This window comes from Sorex fumeus, unplaced genomic scaffold (assembly GCF_029834395.1).
Source record: "Sorex fumeus unplaced genomic scaffold, SorFum_2.1 ptg000072l, whole genome shotgun sequence".
Classification (NCBI taxonomy): Eukaryota; Metazoa; Chordata; class Mammalia; order Eulipotyphla; family Soricidae; genus Sorex; species Sorex fumeus.
The window spans coordinates 48,241,649-48,257,000 of record NW_026606129.1 but is presented as its reverse complement, the minus strand read 5'-3'; the positions used below and the strand labels follow the sequence as shown (position 1 = coordinate 48,257,000).

The 15,352-nt window shown below is 58.3% G+C and overlaps 2 protein-coding genes across 2 annotated transcripts in view; one reads left to right on the top strand and one right to left on the bottom strand.

Annotated features, from left to right (window-relative positions):
• The window catches only part of NBEAL2 (neurobeachin like 2), a 28,407-nt gene extending 19,277 nt beyond the window's left edge, over positions 1-9,130 (bottom strand). The window contains exons 1-7 of the mRNA XM_056129427.1: positions 8,904-9,130; positions 3,079-3,167; positions 2,860-2,988; positions 2,685-2,766; positions 2,452-2,576; positions 2,207-2,289; positions 57-142 (exon numbers count right to left, since the gene is read on the bottom strand). Of these exons, the coding sequence (XP_055985402.1) occupies positions 57-142; positions 2,207-2,289; positions 2,452-2,576; positions 2,685-2,766; positions 2,860-2,988; positions 3,079-3,167; positions 8,904-8,954 (645 nt within the window). The 5' untranslated portion in view covers positions 8,955-9,130. The remainder of the gene's footprint in view (positions 1-56; positions 143-2,206; positions 2,290-2,451; positions 2,577-2,684; positions 2,767-2,859; positions 2,989-3,078; positions 3,168-8,903) is intronic.
• Positions 9,131-11,995: 2,865 nt separating this feature from the next.
• Positions 11,996-15,352, top strand: part of CCDC12 (coiled-coil domain containing 12) — a 44,244-nt gene continuing 40,887 nt past the window's right edge. The window contains exon 1 of the mRNA XM_056129601.1: positions 11,996-12,107. Within this exon, the coding sequence (XP_055985576.1) occupies positions 12,012-12,107 (96 nt within the window). The 5' untranslated portion in view covers positions 11,996-12,011. The remainder of the gene's footprint in view (positions 12,108-15,352) is intronic.

Below are 15,352 nucleotides of genomic sequence, written 5' to 3'. Positions count from 1 at the left end.
CCTGACAGATGGCCCCAAGAACACCTCCCTTGGGCTCCCTGCACCCGTAGGCCTACCTTCCCCCCTGCGAGGACCGCGCAGAACAGGTGGATGAGACGCAGCAGCAGTGCCGGTGGCAAACGCCCCGCATCGTGCAGGCTGTCTGCAGGGAAGAACCGTACCACTCAGCTTCACGAAGCCGAGGCGCGGGTCTATGGTCCCAGGGTGCGTGGACAGGGGACAACCTCTGAGGGACCTCAGCTGGTCTGTGCCGAGGGGGGGGCATCTAAAATATATCATGGATGGATTTGGAGAAATAGTACAGTGGGTAGGGTGCTTGCCTTGCACCCGGCCGACCCGGGTTCGATCCCCAGCACCCCATATGGTCTCCAGATGGCTGCGGGGAGTGATCCGTGAGCACAGAGCCAGGAGTAAACCCAGAGGACCATTAGGTGTGACCCCCCCCCCCCACAAACAAAAATGATAATAAAATAAATCAATGGCTTTAAAGTGAGCTTCTGAGAGGAGATACAGCCCTTCTTTGGGGAGCTTGAAGATAGAGGTCTTCCCTGAGACCCTGAGATCCTGAGAACCTAATCAGTCCCTAACTGAGGGCCCCTGGGTGGACACATCTCACCCCCAACTCCACTTCCCCACAGACGCCGGGTCTGCAGTTTCTCAGGAGCAAATCTCAGGTCCTATGAGGATGTAGCTGCTGGAGGAGCCCCACTCTGGGACTTCCAGGACCCAGCAGTACTGTCCTAACCTGAACACCCAGGGCTTCTGCTGGGGCTCCCAGCCCCCGAGTGCCCTCCCCCACCCAATCTGCCCCACGCCAGCATGGAGCTTACGTGGAGGTGCGGGGTGGGGGCGCGGGGTGAGGGCAGGGCTGGCTTGACCCTGGCATGATGGGTCATGGTCCCGCTCCTGCGGGGAGAGCCTTTGAGGTGGGGTCTGAGAGAGCTGCAAGAGATGAGACGCTGCCGTGGGAATGAGGGCGCGATCTGACCCCAGTTCACCGGGCAAAGACCAGTGTTTCCAGAACAGCAGCCAGGCTAGGGGGACGTGGGCAGAGCACTCCATAGGGGCGTCTCCCTTCCCCCAGGCCTGCAGCTCACAGCGCACCCCAGAGACTCCCCCCCTTTTTTTTTTTTGCTTTTTTGGGTCATGCCTGGCGTTGCACAGGGGTTCCTCCTGGCTCTGCACTCAGGAATTATTCCTGGTGGTGCTCGGGGGACCATATGGGATGCTGGGGATCGAACCCGGATTTGCCGCTTACAAGGCAAATGCCCTACCCACTGTGCGATAGCTCCAGCCCCAACATTCCCCTTCTTAACATGCCGCTGCTCCCCTCCAGGCCTGCCCAGCCCAAGGAGAGGAGGGTCAGCAGTGTCCTGGGGGTGCTCCAGCAGTGAGTGGAGACACCTGGACACAGTGTCCTGAGGAGGGGCAGAGGCCAGCTGAGGCTACAGGGAACATTAAGAAGGCTCATATGACCCAGCAATTAATTGCACTTCTTGGCATCTACCCCAAGAGCAAAAAAAAAACTCTATTCAGAAAAGACATGTTTGCCCCTGTGTTCATTGCAGCACGATTCACAGTAGCCAAAATCTAGAAACAACCCCACTGTCCAAGAACAGATGACTGGATAAGGAAACTACAGTACGTGGACATAGGAGAATACGACTCCACTATAAGAAAAGGTGAAAGCATGCAATTTGCTGTGACGTTGTAAACCCCCTACAAAGCCAAATACAGAAGCCAGGGAGATGGCTCTCTGGCCTGAAGGGCACATGTCTCACCTGCCAAGGGTCCCGAGTTCAAGGCCCCCCTGACTCCACACCTCCTGGTGTAGTGTAGAAGGTCTCTGTGTCACGCCCAACCCAGCTGGGTCCCAGCACCACCATGATGCCCGACCCAAGCAATGAACTGTCTGAACTGAGTTTCAGTAACCCTCCTCAACTCCAGAGCACTGCTCGGGGGTTTAAAAAAAAAAAAAAAAGATGATCCTCATCAGACAGGTGCCAGGAAAAAAGGGGAAGGAAATTGTCGCCCCCCTCCCCCACCGGACAGATGCCTCCAAACGAGAAATTCCTCCTTCGGCCCAGACATGCCCTTTCTCTCCCCTCAAATTCCTGGGCGCCTCCCAGCCTCTGGCGTGCCACCACTAGAGGGGGTCCTGTCCTGCTGCGGGGGAAGGGGCGCGGGTGGGGGGGCGGGGCCCGACCTCTGAAGAAGGTGCTGAATTCTCCAGGCAGCGCCGCAGGACGGAACTTGTATTTGCTCTTCTCCTTGAGGGTGATGACTTCCCTGGGGGGGGGGGGGGGTGGAGAAGGGGGAGGGGTGCCAGATGAGGTCAGACTCTTCACCCTGCCTGGGTGATCCTGCACATAGGACCCCCAGCCTCCTTCAGTCCTGAGCCCCTCCTCTGCACGCCCCCATGGTCCCCTTCCCCCAGGGGTCAGCTCTCACCCGCTGTGATGGCGCCTCCAGGTCTGGTAGGGGTCAAACAGCCTCTCACAAAGAAGCAGCGCGTGCAGGCCCACCGTCTCCAGCAGCGTCCCTACACCCTCCTGCGGGGCCTCTGGCTGCTTCAGCTGCGGCGGGCAGGGGAGGGGGAGAGAGGGTCAGCTCGATCCTGGCACACCTCCCGGGCCCCTTCCTCACCCCACCCCCCATGCCTCGGTCACCACAGTCCTCCTCACCTCGGTCACCACGCGGGTGAGCAATGCCAGCACCCGGGGCACCAGCACCTGGCCCCAGCCTGCTTCCACATTCTCGGGTTTCCTGAGGAGGGAACGATGGAAAAGTGCCCTGGCCCGCCCGCCGCTGCCCCCCCCAGACCCCCGCTGCCCTCTTTGGGGGCACAGCAAGCCTCACCTGCAGAGGATGATGAACAGTTTCAGCCGCAGCAGCACCTGCTCCAGCTCCTCTGTGGCCAGCTGCTGGGCCAGCACCTGCAACGTGTCCAGCGGCAGCGGTGGCACCTCTAGCCCCGTCTCCTCTGGCCTGCGGGTGGCAGGGGGCAGTCACGGGGACCCCTGAATATCCCTCAACCTCCCTGCCCTGGCCCGGCCGGCCTCCGGGCTCCAGCCTCACCTGCGGGGCTCCAGTGAGGACAGAGAGACGCTCTTCTCGAAGGCACCCACAAACGCCTTCAGCCATTGCTGCAGGTAGCCCAGGTCCTTCTGCAGTGAAGGAGGGGCGGGGGACACGCCGGTGGACATGGCGGTGGGGATTGGAGACAGAGCAGTGGGGCCACAGACAGGGGGGACAGGAAGTTGCAAGGTTAGCACCCGAGGATGCTGTCCAGACTGACATCACTCCCATGACCCCACCTGCTTCCTCAGACTCTGTCTCTGTCCCCACCTCCCTGACCCCAGGGTACCAGGCACGCCTGACAGGGGCAGGGGAGGGGCTTAAGGGCACACAGGATGGGCTGCAGCTGATAGACACCCACACTGGTGCAGTGGCTGGAGGGCTCCCCAACCCCCAGCCACCTCCTCCCAAAGCCTCGGGCTCAGCTACCTTCTCCTAGCTCAGCGGCCACCACCTCCAGAAGGCCTTCCTGGACTGTGGATCAAGAGCCACTTGCTCCTCATCAGCCAGGCAGACCTGTGTGTCTCCAACGTACGCATGTCCCCAACAAGGACAGGCAGGAGACCCTACCTGGTGCTGGAAACTTCACCCACCCTGCCTAGTTACCTGGACCCCCGGACCCAGAGCTGGTTCCATGGGCAAGAGGGGTTGCGGCTGAACCCCCGTCTGGGCGACGCCAGGGAAAGTTCGGTACGAACGGGAAACCTCTCCCCTCCTGACCAGGCCTGGGCAGGAAGCGCAGAGTCACTGTGAGGGAGGGGGGCCGCTTCCTCCTGGCAGACCGCAGGGATGTGGGGGTGGGGGGGGCCAGGGGCACCCAGGGCCCTGCAAGAGAGGCTGTGAGGGGCCTGCCCAGCATCGGGAGGGGTGGGGCCCGGGACACAGATGGGCAGGGACACTGTGCTCTGGGTGGGGTTTGTGGGCCAGAAATTAATTTTAAAGGTGTGTGGGGTGAGTCGAAGGGAGGGTTGCTGAAGTCAAGGCTGGACTTGACCCCTGCTGCTGGGTGCCCTTGGTTCAAGAGAATCTCAGCTCCTTGACCTGGCTCTCATGCCTCAGGCCCAGGGGCAAGACACCTTCACACCTTTGTCCTGTCCTTCCCTGTCCTCACTGTCATGTCCCCATCCCCTGCCACCACTGGCCTCCAGGGACACAGCTTAGGGGCAGGAACCATAGTGTAGAGAGGAGGGCACTTGCCTTGCACGTGGCTGACCTGAGTTTGATCCCCAGGTCCTCAAATGGTCCTCCCTCCCCCCAACCCCGCCAGGAATGATCCCTGAGCACCATCGGGTGTCGCTCCTAAGCCCTCTAAAACCACAACAACACAACTTCTTGTCCAACACACACCTCCTGCTCCCTGCATTTGGGGGCCGGGCCCCTAAGAAGGCACCAACTAGCCTCCTTGTGGCCTGGGCGTGCGCTGTCACCCAGACGGGGCAGGTCCTTAACACTGCAACACCTCCCCTTCCCCTTCTTTTTTTTTTTTTTTTTTTGTGTTTTGGGTCAAACTGGGTGGTGTTCAGGGCTTACTCCTGCCTCTGCACTCAGGAATGACTGCTGGCAGTGCTCAGGGGATTATAATGAGTGTCGGGGATCAAACCTGGGTTGGCTGCATTCCAAGCAAGCACCCTACCTGCTGTACTATCACTCTGAACCCTACAAGACCCCTACTTGAATGTCTGTCCAGACCTGCCGACTCCTGCAGGCCCATTTTGTAAAGACAGAAGCAATCAAGGCAGCCTTTGTTTTTGTTTTGTTTGGGGGTCATGCCTAGTGGTGCTCAGGGCTTACTCCTGGTTCTGCACTTAGGAACGACTCTTGTCAGTGTTCAGGGGACCATATGGGGTGACAGGGATTGACTCGGGTTGACTGCGTGCAAGGCAAGCGCCCTCCCTATCTGCTGTACTATGACTCTGACCCTCAAGGCAGCCTTTGTGGGCCCCAGGACGGGGTGAGGGTGCTGAGGGAGAGCCACACTGGAGAAAGCGGCGTGCCCTCCTCTTCTTCCTGAGGGGCCTCAGCCTGGCTTAGACCTGGGCCCCACAGCTTGGGGCGACAGAAGTCAGAGGGGATGACTTGAGACAAGAGCACTTGCTGTAGGTGGTAGGGGGCGTGGCTATGTATCAGGGTACCCCACTCTTCTCAGGGGCCCTCCTCCAGCTCTGAGCAGGAATGCACAGGGCCAGTGGGGCGCACACTTGAGAACACACTCAGCACAGGGGTCTGGCTCTGTAGCTCCCGCCTGCATGCTCCACCCTGAGCCCGGGTTCTGCCTTGCTGCGCACAGAGAGAGAGATCTTGGGCACTGCCCAGGCTGGGCGTCCCAGCGAGGGGGGATGGGAGAATCATCGGGGAGTACATTGCTGGGGGCCCTAGGGTAGAGGTGGATGCAAGGTGAGGAGGTGCTCTGTGATACAGGTATGTCCTCCCAGTCGGGGCAGTGAGCGCCCCATCTCCTGGGACAGACAAACAGAAGTGGGACAGGGAGGGGTGGGGTCTGCTCAGGATGACCTGTCTGGGCATCTCCTCACTTCACCTCACCAGGAGGGCATGTCAAGAAGTCAGTGCGGAGGGCCTCCCCCCCTCCCAAGGGCGCTGGTTGGTTCACTACCTGGGGAGGGGCGGGAACGGGGTGACCCTCTGGTCTCTGTCACACTACAGGGCTGAACCTTGCTCGTGCCCTATCACTATGGAAACCAGGAATTTCCTCCCAGGGTCCCCATAGTAACCGACCCTGTTTCCATAGAGACCCCACACTTCCACATCAGCTCCCCAGTTGCCATAACAACCCCAGCGATTACCAGCCCCTCCCCCAGCACGCTGCTGGAGCTCCCTCTCCTCACCTCTGCCCCTCCCCCCTCCCCTGGTGGGGGATGGGGTGGGGGAGGGCTCCCGGGATCTACCGAGGTTTGGGGGGGCTCCATTATTCAGGAACCCACTCCACCTTCCTTCCCACCATGCGATTAGGGTACACTGAGGCACAGGAGGGGATGGTCTCGCCACGCTCCAGGCAGGAGAGTCCCCTATTCTAGGTGAGCGACTAGGGAGGATGCAGATCTGGCTGTCTCCCGGAACCCTGGAGCTCAGATCCTCAAAGGCATAGTGGAGGGGAAGCCTGCTCCCCCACCCCCCGCCTGTGACCCCATGTCTGGCCCCTTCCCCACACCGTGAGACCTTCACTGCTTCAGTCTGAAAACTCTGTGTCTTACTTTACATGATGCGACCCGCGTGGGTCTGTTCCCAGTCCCCTCGTCCTCTAGTCCTTTCCTTCATCCTCCCTGGGGAAGCTGTGGCACATGAGTCCACAGATGTGCCCCAATCCCTCTCCCTCCCCCACCCTCCCACCCCGCCACCCAATTCTCCTCACTCTCTGCCCCCTACCCTCTTGAAAAGGTGCTGAAGTTTGCTCCTATGGCTCAGTGCCTAGGGCCCCTCAGCTGCTGACCACCCTCCCCAAGGGTCCCAGGGAACCCTCCAGACAACACCTCCAGCTAATACCAGTGTCCTCTGGTCAGTACCTTCAGCCAACTCTGAGGAACGCCCAGCCCGCTGAGGGTTAGGGGTAAGATGAGGACCGCAGCAGAGGCCCTGCTTGGTCTGGGTGCACAGGGCAGGACGGTCTCCTCAACCAGAGGGAGAAGCTTTGTGCCAAGCAGACAGCTTGGCATCCTGGGATGCAGCCTCCCTGAGGTTCCCTGTGCCCAGGAACACCCCTCACTCAGGGAACCCCAGTTAGGCAGAAGATCTGCTGGTCTCGACCCCAAGCTAGTGTGCTGTCCTTGGTTCAACCCTGCCTTGGTTTCCCCCACGGAGCCCTGAGGAGCTGAGCCAGAGTGACGTCCCGCCAGGTGCTCTGGGAGCCTCGCATAGCACCTCCCTCACCCACAGCTCCAGGCCCACAGACCTAGACGGGTGGGTCTGAGCATAGGGTCCACAAGGGCAAAGGAGCGCAGAAAGTGGGGTGCTCTGTGGGGCGGACCTAGAACCCACAACTGGGGGAACAGGTTTGCCAGCTGATGTCAGCTCTCAGCGCTGAAGGGAGGGGCAGTATTGGGGATGCGTTCTGACAGGGAGGCTGGCCCGCCCAGGGGACTCCTACCGGCACTTTATCTGACTCCCTTAGGTGCGCACAGGGGGAACACGGCCCGCTGCAGTTGCTGGACCAGCCCCGAGGGTGGGGACGGTGTTCCGGGAGCGGAGGGAGCAGCAGGAAGGTAGCGCGGGGTGGCCTGAGCTTCCTCTCCCCAGCAGCCGGCCCCTCCCCGGCCGCTCACATCCTGGATTTGTTTGCCGGCCCCAGGCCGCCCCCTGCCTGCACAGGCTTCCAAGCCGGCCAGCAGCCCGCCTGTGCCAGGTACCTGCCCTGCAAAGGAGCCGGGCAGGGGAGGGACCAGCCCGGAGAGGGGCACCCGGCTCCCCAAGAATGTCCTCAGGATCTGGGAGCCCAAAGGAGCCTGCAGCAAGGTACCTGCCCAGCAGCATGCTACCCATAAAGACCCCCATGAACATCCCTCACTCAACACAAGGGGCCAGTACCACCCCTCCACACGCACACACACACACACACACACACACACACACACACACACACACACCTGCGACAGGTGAAGAAACTTAAACCATAATCTGTCCCCGGCCCCAAGGCTGATCAGAGGTGACGGGAGTGGAGGAGTGAGGAGTGTCTCCTGAATTTTTCACTTTCGTTCCTCACAAAGACCAATCCCCAGAGATGGGGACAGAAGGGCTGTGGCGGGGGCTGGGGGGGACCCGAGGACCCCAGTGGGGGCTGGGACAGGGGACACAGGAGCCTTCTCCATCCTGGCTAGCCTGCGATCAGGGCTGTGACAAGGCAAAGTGGGAAACAGAGGCTGAGGGCTCACAGCCCCCGTCCCACCCCTGCGACATTGCAGCTGTGGCCCTTACAGTCTCCCCATGTCTGGGTCCCCCGGACTGCTGGCCAGCTTCTCTGCAGACCTTGGCTTGAACTTCCCTCCTGTGTCCAGATTAGGGGCGCACAATAGTCCATTGTGCCCAGACACACCTGAGCCAGGAGCGTGATGCCAAGCAGGTGCAGAGTGGGAAGCGGGCGCTGCGTTAAGGGGGGCACACCCCTGGCATCCTGCTTTGCCTTGGGGGTCGTGTGGGATGTAAGAGTTTGCGGGACACCTGGGTCAGTTGTGGCTGCTTTCCCCTCCTGGGGTCACCTGAGGGAGTCGCTGAGCACGGGGGCGCTCTCCGTCCCTCTCAAACACCACCTGGCTCACAAACCGAAGCCCCTTCGCTGAAGCAGGCAGGCAAACCTCTTCCTCTGGCAGGACCCTGGGGTCCAGCGGCCCCAGCACAAGAGTCGCGGTGGGGCGGGGCCGCCTCGGGTCTGGCAGCTCCTCTTAACCAACTAGTTCCCTGGGGTGCGGCGGGGGTCCGAGTGGACCCCAGTCTGACAACGCAGTAAGGGGTCCCATTCCCTGCGCTCCGGCCGGGACCCCCAGAGCCCTGGCGGGCGGGTCCTGACTACCCCTCCGGAGCAGCAACCCCCGACGCAAGTTAACCCCCGTCCTCTTCCCTCTCGCCACCCCTCCCCCGCCTCAGTTTCCCCCCTCGGTGACAGGGGAAAGTGCCGGCCTCCCCCGGGATCGCCGAAGCCGCGCGGTTCCCACCCGAAAGGCGCAGGAAAGGGGCGCGCCCGCGAGGGGCGTCCCCCCAGGTGGACGCGCGCGAGGCGCGGGCGGGCCGGGGGCGCACGTGAGCGCGCCGAGCCGACGCGGCCGGGGTGGCGCGGGGCGCAGGTGCAGCGGGCGCGGGGCGCGCGGCCGGGGCGGGCTCACCTGCGCGTAGTACAGCAGCCACAACTCGTAGAGCCGCTCCGAGGCGGCCATGGCCCGGCCCGGCTCCGGCCCTGCTGCGAGCCACCTGCCGCCGCCGCCTCCTCCGCGCCGCCCGCCGGCTGCCTCCGGCCAGGCCCATGAGCGGGGAGCGTCACTCCGGGGCGGAGCGGCGAGGTACTACTGGGGGAAGTAGTACTGGCCCCCGCCGCTCTGGGCCACCCTGGTCCGCTCGCTCCTCCTCCTCCTTCTCCTTCTCCTCCTCCTCCTCCTCCTCCTCCTCCTCCCGGCCGGCCGCCGCCCGGCTTCCTGCACTTGGCGGCCGCCCCGCCTCTCCCGGGACCGTGCAAAGGGCGGGGACCCCGGCGGGAGGAGGAGCCTGAGGTCAGGGCGTCCCGGGGAGCACCCCTGCCGCCCGGCCCTCCGCAGTCTGCGCCCCCCACCGTTGTCTCGGCTAGGGCCGGTCCCAACCTTGGAGGTTTCCTGAGTATCCCTGGGTCTGGGTTTGCCCGGGACGCAGCCTGGCTGGCTGCACACATCATTAGTTTAAGGGACCGACCGGCTGTGGGAAGGGCCAGGGACGGTGGACCGCGTGCAGATGGCTAGGGTCTTTCCAGCAATATCCATGACGACCACTTGTAGCGCTTAGACCACGTGCCAGGTGCTATAACAAGTTCTCTGGGGGAAGTACCGAATACCGCGTCTTTGCTGCCACCGTATGAATTGGGATTGGGCGGGTAGGGGAGCTGGCCAGGGATCGGTGGACAAGCCTGAAACCCCTTCTGGGGAGCAGTGCCCTCCATGAGTCTGGTAGATCCCTTGGGAGGTTTAGGCAACCTTCTCCAGGATGTCGTCCTAGATGCTGCGGTGCAGGAACTCCAGCTCCAGGAACCGCACTTGTTTCATGATTTTGGAGATTTTTAATTAATCAATTAACTATTTGTTTTGTTTTGTTTTGGGTCACACCCGGTGGTGCTCAGGGCTTACTCTGCACTGAGGAATCACTCCTGGCAGGGCTTAGATGACCATAAGCGTTGCTGGAGATAGAACCCTGATCTGCTGCATGCAAGGCAAATGCCCTACCCGCTGTACTAACTCTCTCCAGCCCACCAAGTTATTTTCATGTTTTTCGTTTTTTTTTGCGCCACACCTCGTAATGTTCAAGGGTTATTCCTGGCTCAGTGCTCCAGAATTACTCCTGGTGGCTTGGGGACTATATGGCATGCCAGGGATTGAACTCAGATGGGCCGTGTTCAAGACAAACACCCAACTTGCTGTACCATCTCTCTAGCTCCAGGTTGGAGATTTTTTAAATCTCAAGAGGGTAAAGGTACAACGTTGCCTCACACCTGTTTTACAGATTAAAAAAAAATCGAGGTCCATGTGGATCAGATGGACACCAGCTGGGCTGGCAGGGACAGAGGAAACAGAAACACATGTCTGAGTGCACTTTGCTGGACTACTGTCATGCCTAATAAGGAGCACCTTTGCCCTCCTCCCCTTCTCTGCCAACCTGGGAAACGAGAGGAGCCTCTAGTGTTGGGCAGGGGCCAGGCCCATAGTTGAGGCTAGGGGATACGTTTGTGGGCACAGAGAGGTACCATCAATAACAAGAATTAACAGTCTAGTTAACCAGTTAACTAACAGGGAAGTTGAGTCTTCCCTCAACCTTGGAAAACCAATGGCTGTCTATCACTTCTATCTTCTGGTGTCCTCCTGGATTCTTGGCTGGTCCCTCCTATCTGGTTTGGCATCTGCCTTGTCCGTCCTACATCTGAACAGACATTTCCAGAGCCCCTACTACCTATGCACTAGGCTATGGCAGGCTACACACCCTATAAAGTGCCAACAGACTGTTTATCAGGTCAAATCTTTTTCTGCAGGTGGGTGCTTAACATTCTGCCACAGGGGGCTCTGGTGAGGGTTGGAAGGGAGGAATGGGCACCCAGCAACTGCCATCCAGAGAAGAGAGGCCCCATAAATACAGCAGCCTCGCTGAGTCCTTGGTGGTCTGTGTGTGGAGGGCAGGAGGGCATGGCCTCCTCTGCCATGGCAGGAGTAGGTGTGGCTTGGTGGACCCCAGTATATTGTCAGAAGCTCTTGACTCCTGCCAGAATGGTGTCTGGGTGCTCAGGGCATGCAGGAAATACGGCCCTGGCAGCTCCTGTGGAGGCCCCTCTGCAGCGCACCTGCTGCACCACAGGCTAAACCAGCTCAGCTTCAATCTTAGGAAGGAAGCTAAGGAATTTCTTCTTTTTCTGCTTTTTGGATCACACCTTTCAATGCACAGGGGTTACTCCTGGATCATGCACTCAGGAGTTACTCCGGCTCCCGGGAGAGGTGCTGGGGGGGGGGGGGGGAAACGGGACCATATGGGATGCTGGGAATCGAACCCGGGTTGGCTGCATGCAAGGCAAACGCCCTACCCGCTGTGCTATCGCTCCAGTCCCGCTAAGGGATTTCTTGGGGCCCTGGACGCACGTTGGGATCGCCTCTTCTCTAGGTTAGTCTGACACTGGATGCTTTGCCCCTCCAGGGGGTGCTGGAGAAAGGACCACCTATGAACCTAGAAGTTCAGCCAACTTCTATGATGCGCACCCTAACTGAGCCGAGTGGATGCAGAGAGCCAGGGCTGAAGTGCATCCAAGGAGCCACGGGAAGGGAGAGGCAAGTTTTTTCATTAGATCGAAATCAGAGTGGGGAGTTAGAGGCTTCTTGAAAACATTCGTGTCTTGAAGAATCAGGACAAAAGGACAAGGATGTCTCGCGACTTTACAAGGGGTTTGCAGTCCAGTCGGCACTGAATGAAGCTCTTAGGCAAAAAACAGAGATCGACGCACTCGATGTCCTTTCTCTCAGGTCTGATTACACTTGCTGCTTTCTCACCGATCGGCGTTGGATTAATCGAGCCTGAGACCATTTACCTTCGCCGGCTCCCGGGGGAGGCGGGAAGGGGCGTGCCCGACTCTAGCAGCTCAACACTGATTGGCCCTCGGGACTTTCCGGTCTCCCCCTTCCGTCCCTGGATTGGCTGTGAGGGGGCTCTATCAACTCCTAGGGCCTTGCTTATTGTTGGGACGGGAGAGAGAGGCGGGAGGGTCGGCGGCCAAGATGGCGGCTGCTGCTGCCGGTTTGGGCCGGCTGGAGGAGGAGGCGTTGCGGCGGAAAGAACGGCTGAAAGCCTTAAGAGAGAAAACCGGGCGCAAGGTGAGGGCTGCGGAACGGGAGTCGTGGGCGGGGGAGGCACCGTTCGGATCTGCAGTTGGGTCAGGAGGACAGGGGACGACTGAGGGAAAGCGGATGCCGAGGGCGCCTGTGCGCGCGCAGCCAGCGCATGCGCACACGGGCGGCACCCGCCTCCCGAGCCTGGGCTGGCCGAAGCGCATGCGCTGCGGGACAGCGCGCGCGGCCCCCTTTCGAGCCCTTGGAGTCTGGATTGTCGCGCTCGTGGGGTCGATGGCCACGCCCGCTTGCTGACACTCGTGGGTGTAAGGGATGGTTTGTGCGCACGCCGGAGCAGCGTTTTCCCCATGCCCCGCCCTGCAGCCTAAGCGCGCCCGCCCGCCTGCACTTTGGCAGGACTGCAGGGCCGAGCGCCGGTGCATGGTTCGGAAGATTTTTGCTACAAGCACCCAGAGGGCAAACGCCTTCCTAGCCCGGGGGAACCTCAAAGACAAAGGACAGACCCGGTTTTGATTGTTTTTTTCTCCCTCTTGACTGCTCGGGGGTATCCGACCTCCTAGTTAAGTTGCCAAACTTGGAAGCAGTTTTCTGTTCATTCGGACACCAAAATGCTCAGATTTCATTTCTATTTTGTTCCCCTTAAAAGAAAATAATTCTGCTGCAGCGGGTCGGACCCAGGGCCTCACACGTGCCATGCTAGGCAAGTGTGCTTCCGCTGAGCCCTAAAATCCGAGGATGAATTCAGTTCATTGTGTATATGCAAATCCTGACCCTGTCGTTTGGGGCTGTGGGACTTGGGATATGTTGCTTCCTCTCCGGGAGCGCCTGTTTCTTCATGTCTCCTCTGGAGGATAACAACCTCTACATGTTTATTCTCACTGGGTTATTTTGGGATCTAACAGGATAATGTGTGTGACGGGGGCCCTAGAGGTTATAGAGTTGCAGGAGTTGTTGGTTCTATTGTTGAATGGATGAAAGGTCTGTTCTCCGCTGTACAGAATGCAAAGGCTATTAAATATCTAGACCTTTGAGGCTGTGGCAGGATGGGTTGGGGGTGGGGAGAGTACGGACTCACACTTAACAACTTTAAAAAAGAAAAATCAAAGTTTGGGAGCCTGGAGAGATAGTACAGCAGGTAAGGCATCCCTTTTGGTCCTGGAATTCTGCCAGCAGTGATCCCTGAGTGCTGAGCTAGGAGTAAGCCCCGAGCACTGCCTGGTATGACCCCAAAGACAAAAAATAAAAGTTTAAAAATAAATTACAGGGGCCAGAGCCACAGTACAGCGGCTAGGGTGTTTGCCTTGCATGTGGCTGACCGGGGTTCAATCCCCAGCATCCTATATGGTCCTCAAGCACCACGGGAGTAATTCCTGAGCACAGAGCCAGGAGTAACCCCTGAGCATCGCTGGGAGTGACCCAAAAGAAAAAAAAATTACAGAATTCATCTCATCTCAAGACAGAGCCTGGCAAGCTCCCTGTGCAGTATTCAGTATGCTAAAAACAGTAACAAGTCTCAAGATGGAGACTACTAGTGCCCCCTCGAGCAAATCGATGAACAACAGGAGGACAGTGCTACAGTGACAGTGCTATTTATTTTTGTGATGGTGTTTTTTTTTTTTTGGGTCACACCTGGAGATGCACAGGGGTTACTCCTGGCTCATGCACTCAGGAATTACTCGTGGCGGTGCTCGGGGGACCATATATGATGCTGGTAATTGAACCTGGGTCCGCTGCATGCAAGGTAAATGCCCTACCTGCTGCTGTGCTATCACTTCAGCCCCAAGAGTTTGAAACTTTTGATGGTCCATTTCCCTGTCTATTACAATGCTTACAATGCTTTGTTCTTCCTGGAGCTTCTCTCAGTAGTGAGTCCAGCCTTCTCCCGGCCCCCATTGGCGCCTCTTACCAAGTCTCAATTCCTTTGTCCACAGTGGGTCTGGCAGTAATGCTTTTAGCAGCTTCAGGGCTAGTGACACTTAAACGTCTTCAAAATTCATCTAGTGACACTTAAACGTCTTCAAAATTCATCTAGTGACACTTAAACGTCTTCAAAATTCATCTGGGTTTCATTATGCATTGTCAGGGACTCCCTAACTACCTGCCTGCTTAACTCTCTTTTCCAATGGACTTGGGGTTTGAACCCAGGGCCTCACACAGGCAATGCCAAGTCATATCCCCGCCCATTTTTTTCCCCTTTCTACTTGACCCTGCCTGTGTCCTGTGGGAAATCAAAAGAGGAAGTAATAGAGTGAAAGTTCTTGCCAGATTGGCTTCTGCTTTTTTTTTTCTTTTTGGGTCACACCCCGCGATGCACAGGAGTTAACTCCTGGCTCTGCACTCAGGAATTACTCCTGGCAGTGCTCAGGGAACCATATGGGATGCTGGGAATCAAACCTGGGTTGGCCGCTTGCAAGGCAAATAAATGCCCTACCTGCTGTGCTATCACTCCAGCCCCTGGCTTCTGCTTTTGTTGGCACTCTGTCAAACAGTTGATTATCCTGCAGAGTGCTCAAGTTTTGCAATAGTTGATAGTCAGCTGTACTCTTGGCTTGGATTTAGAGTCCAGATCAAAATATAAAAGACAAGAGGGATACTGTAGGGTTAAGGTGCATGCCTGAGGGAGTTTGCTATGAGCTCCTGCATGGTACAGACCTGGTACAGACCCCACACAGACCTCATGTCTTGCATGCTGTCCCTGGCACCACATGTTCCCCTGAGCATCACCAAGTACAGCTCTGGAGGGCCCTGGCACTGTGGGGTGCCACTCCCAGACTGGCTCGGGTAATTTCTGCCCCTGCAAGACTGGAGCCTCTTCACATCCTCTAGCCTTCACATTGCACCTCTGGCCTTATTAGCTGAGAATTGCTGGGAGTGACCCCCAGGCCCCTTGAGTATCGCTTGGGAAGCACTAAATAAAAAACAAATGAATAGCAAGACAATATTCCAGGCCAGTTGCCATAGAAGGATGCAACAGGCTTTTTAAATTTTTTTGTTTTTTTAACTTTGGGCCATATCTTGCAGTACGGGGGGACCACTATACCTGGTAGTACTCAGGGGACCTTTTGGTGCATAGGATCAAACCCTGTCCTCATTCGTACAAAGGATTTGCTCCAATTCACATAGCTATTTTTCTGACCATTTATATTTTTTCTGTTTTCCTCCTGGCTCTGCATTGAGGGATCACTTCTGGCGGACTCAGGGGACCATGTGGGGTGTCAGGGATCAAATCCAGGTTGGCCGCGTGCTAGACAAGTGTCTTACCCACTATA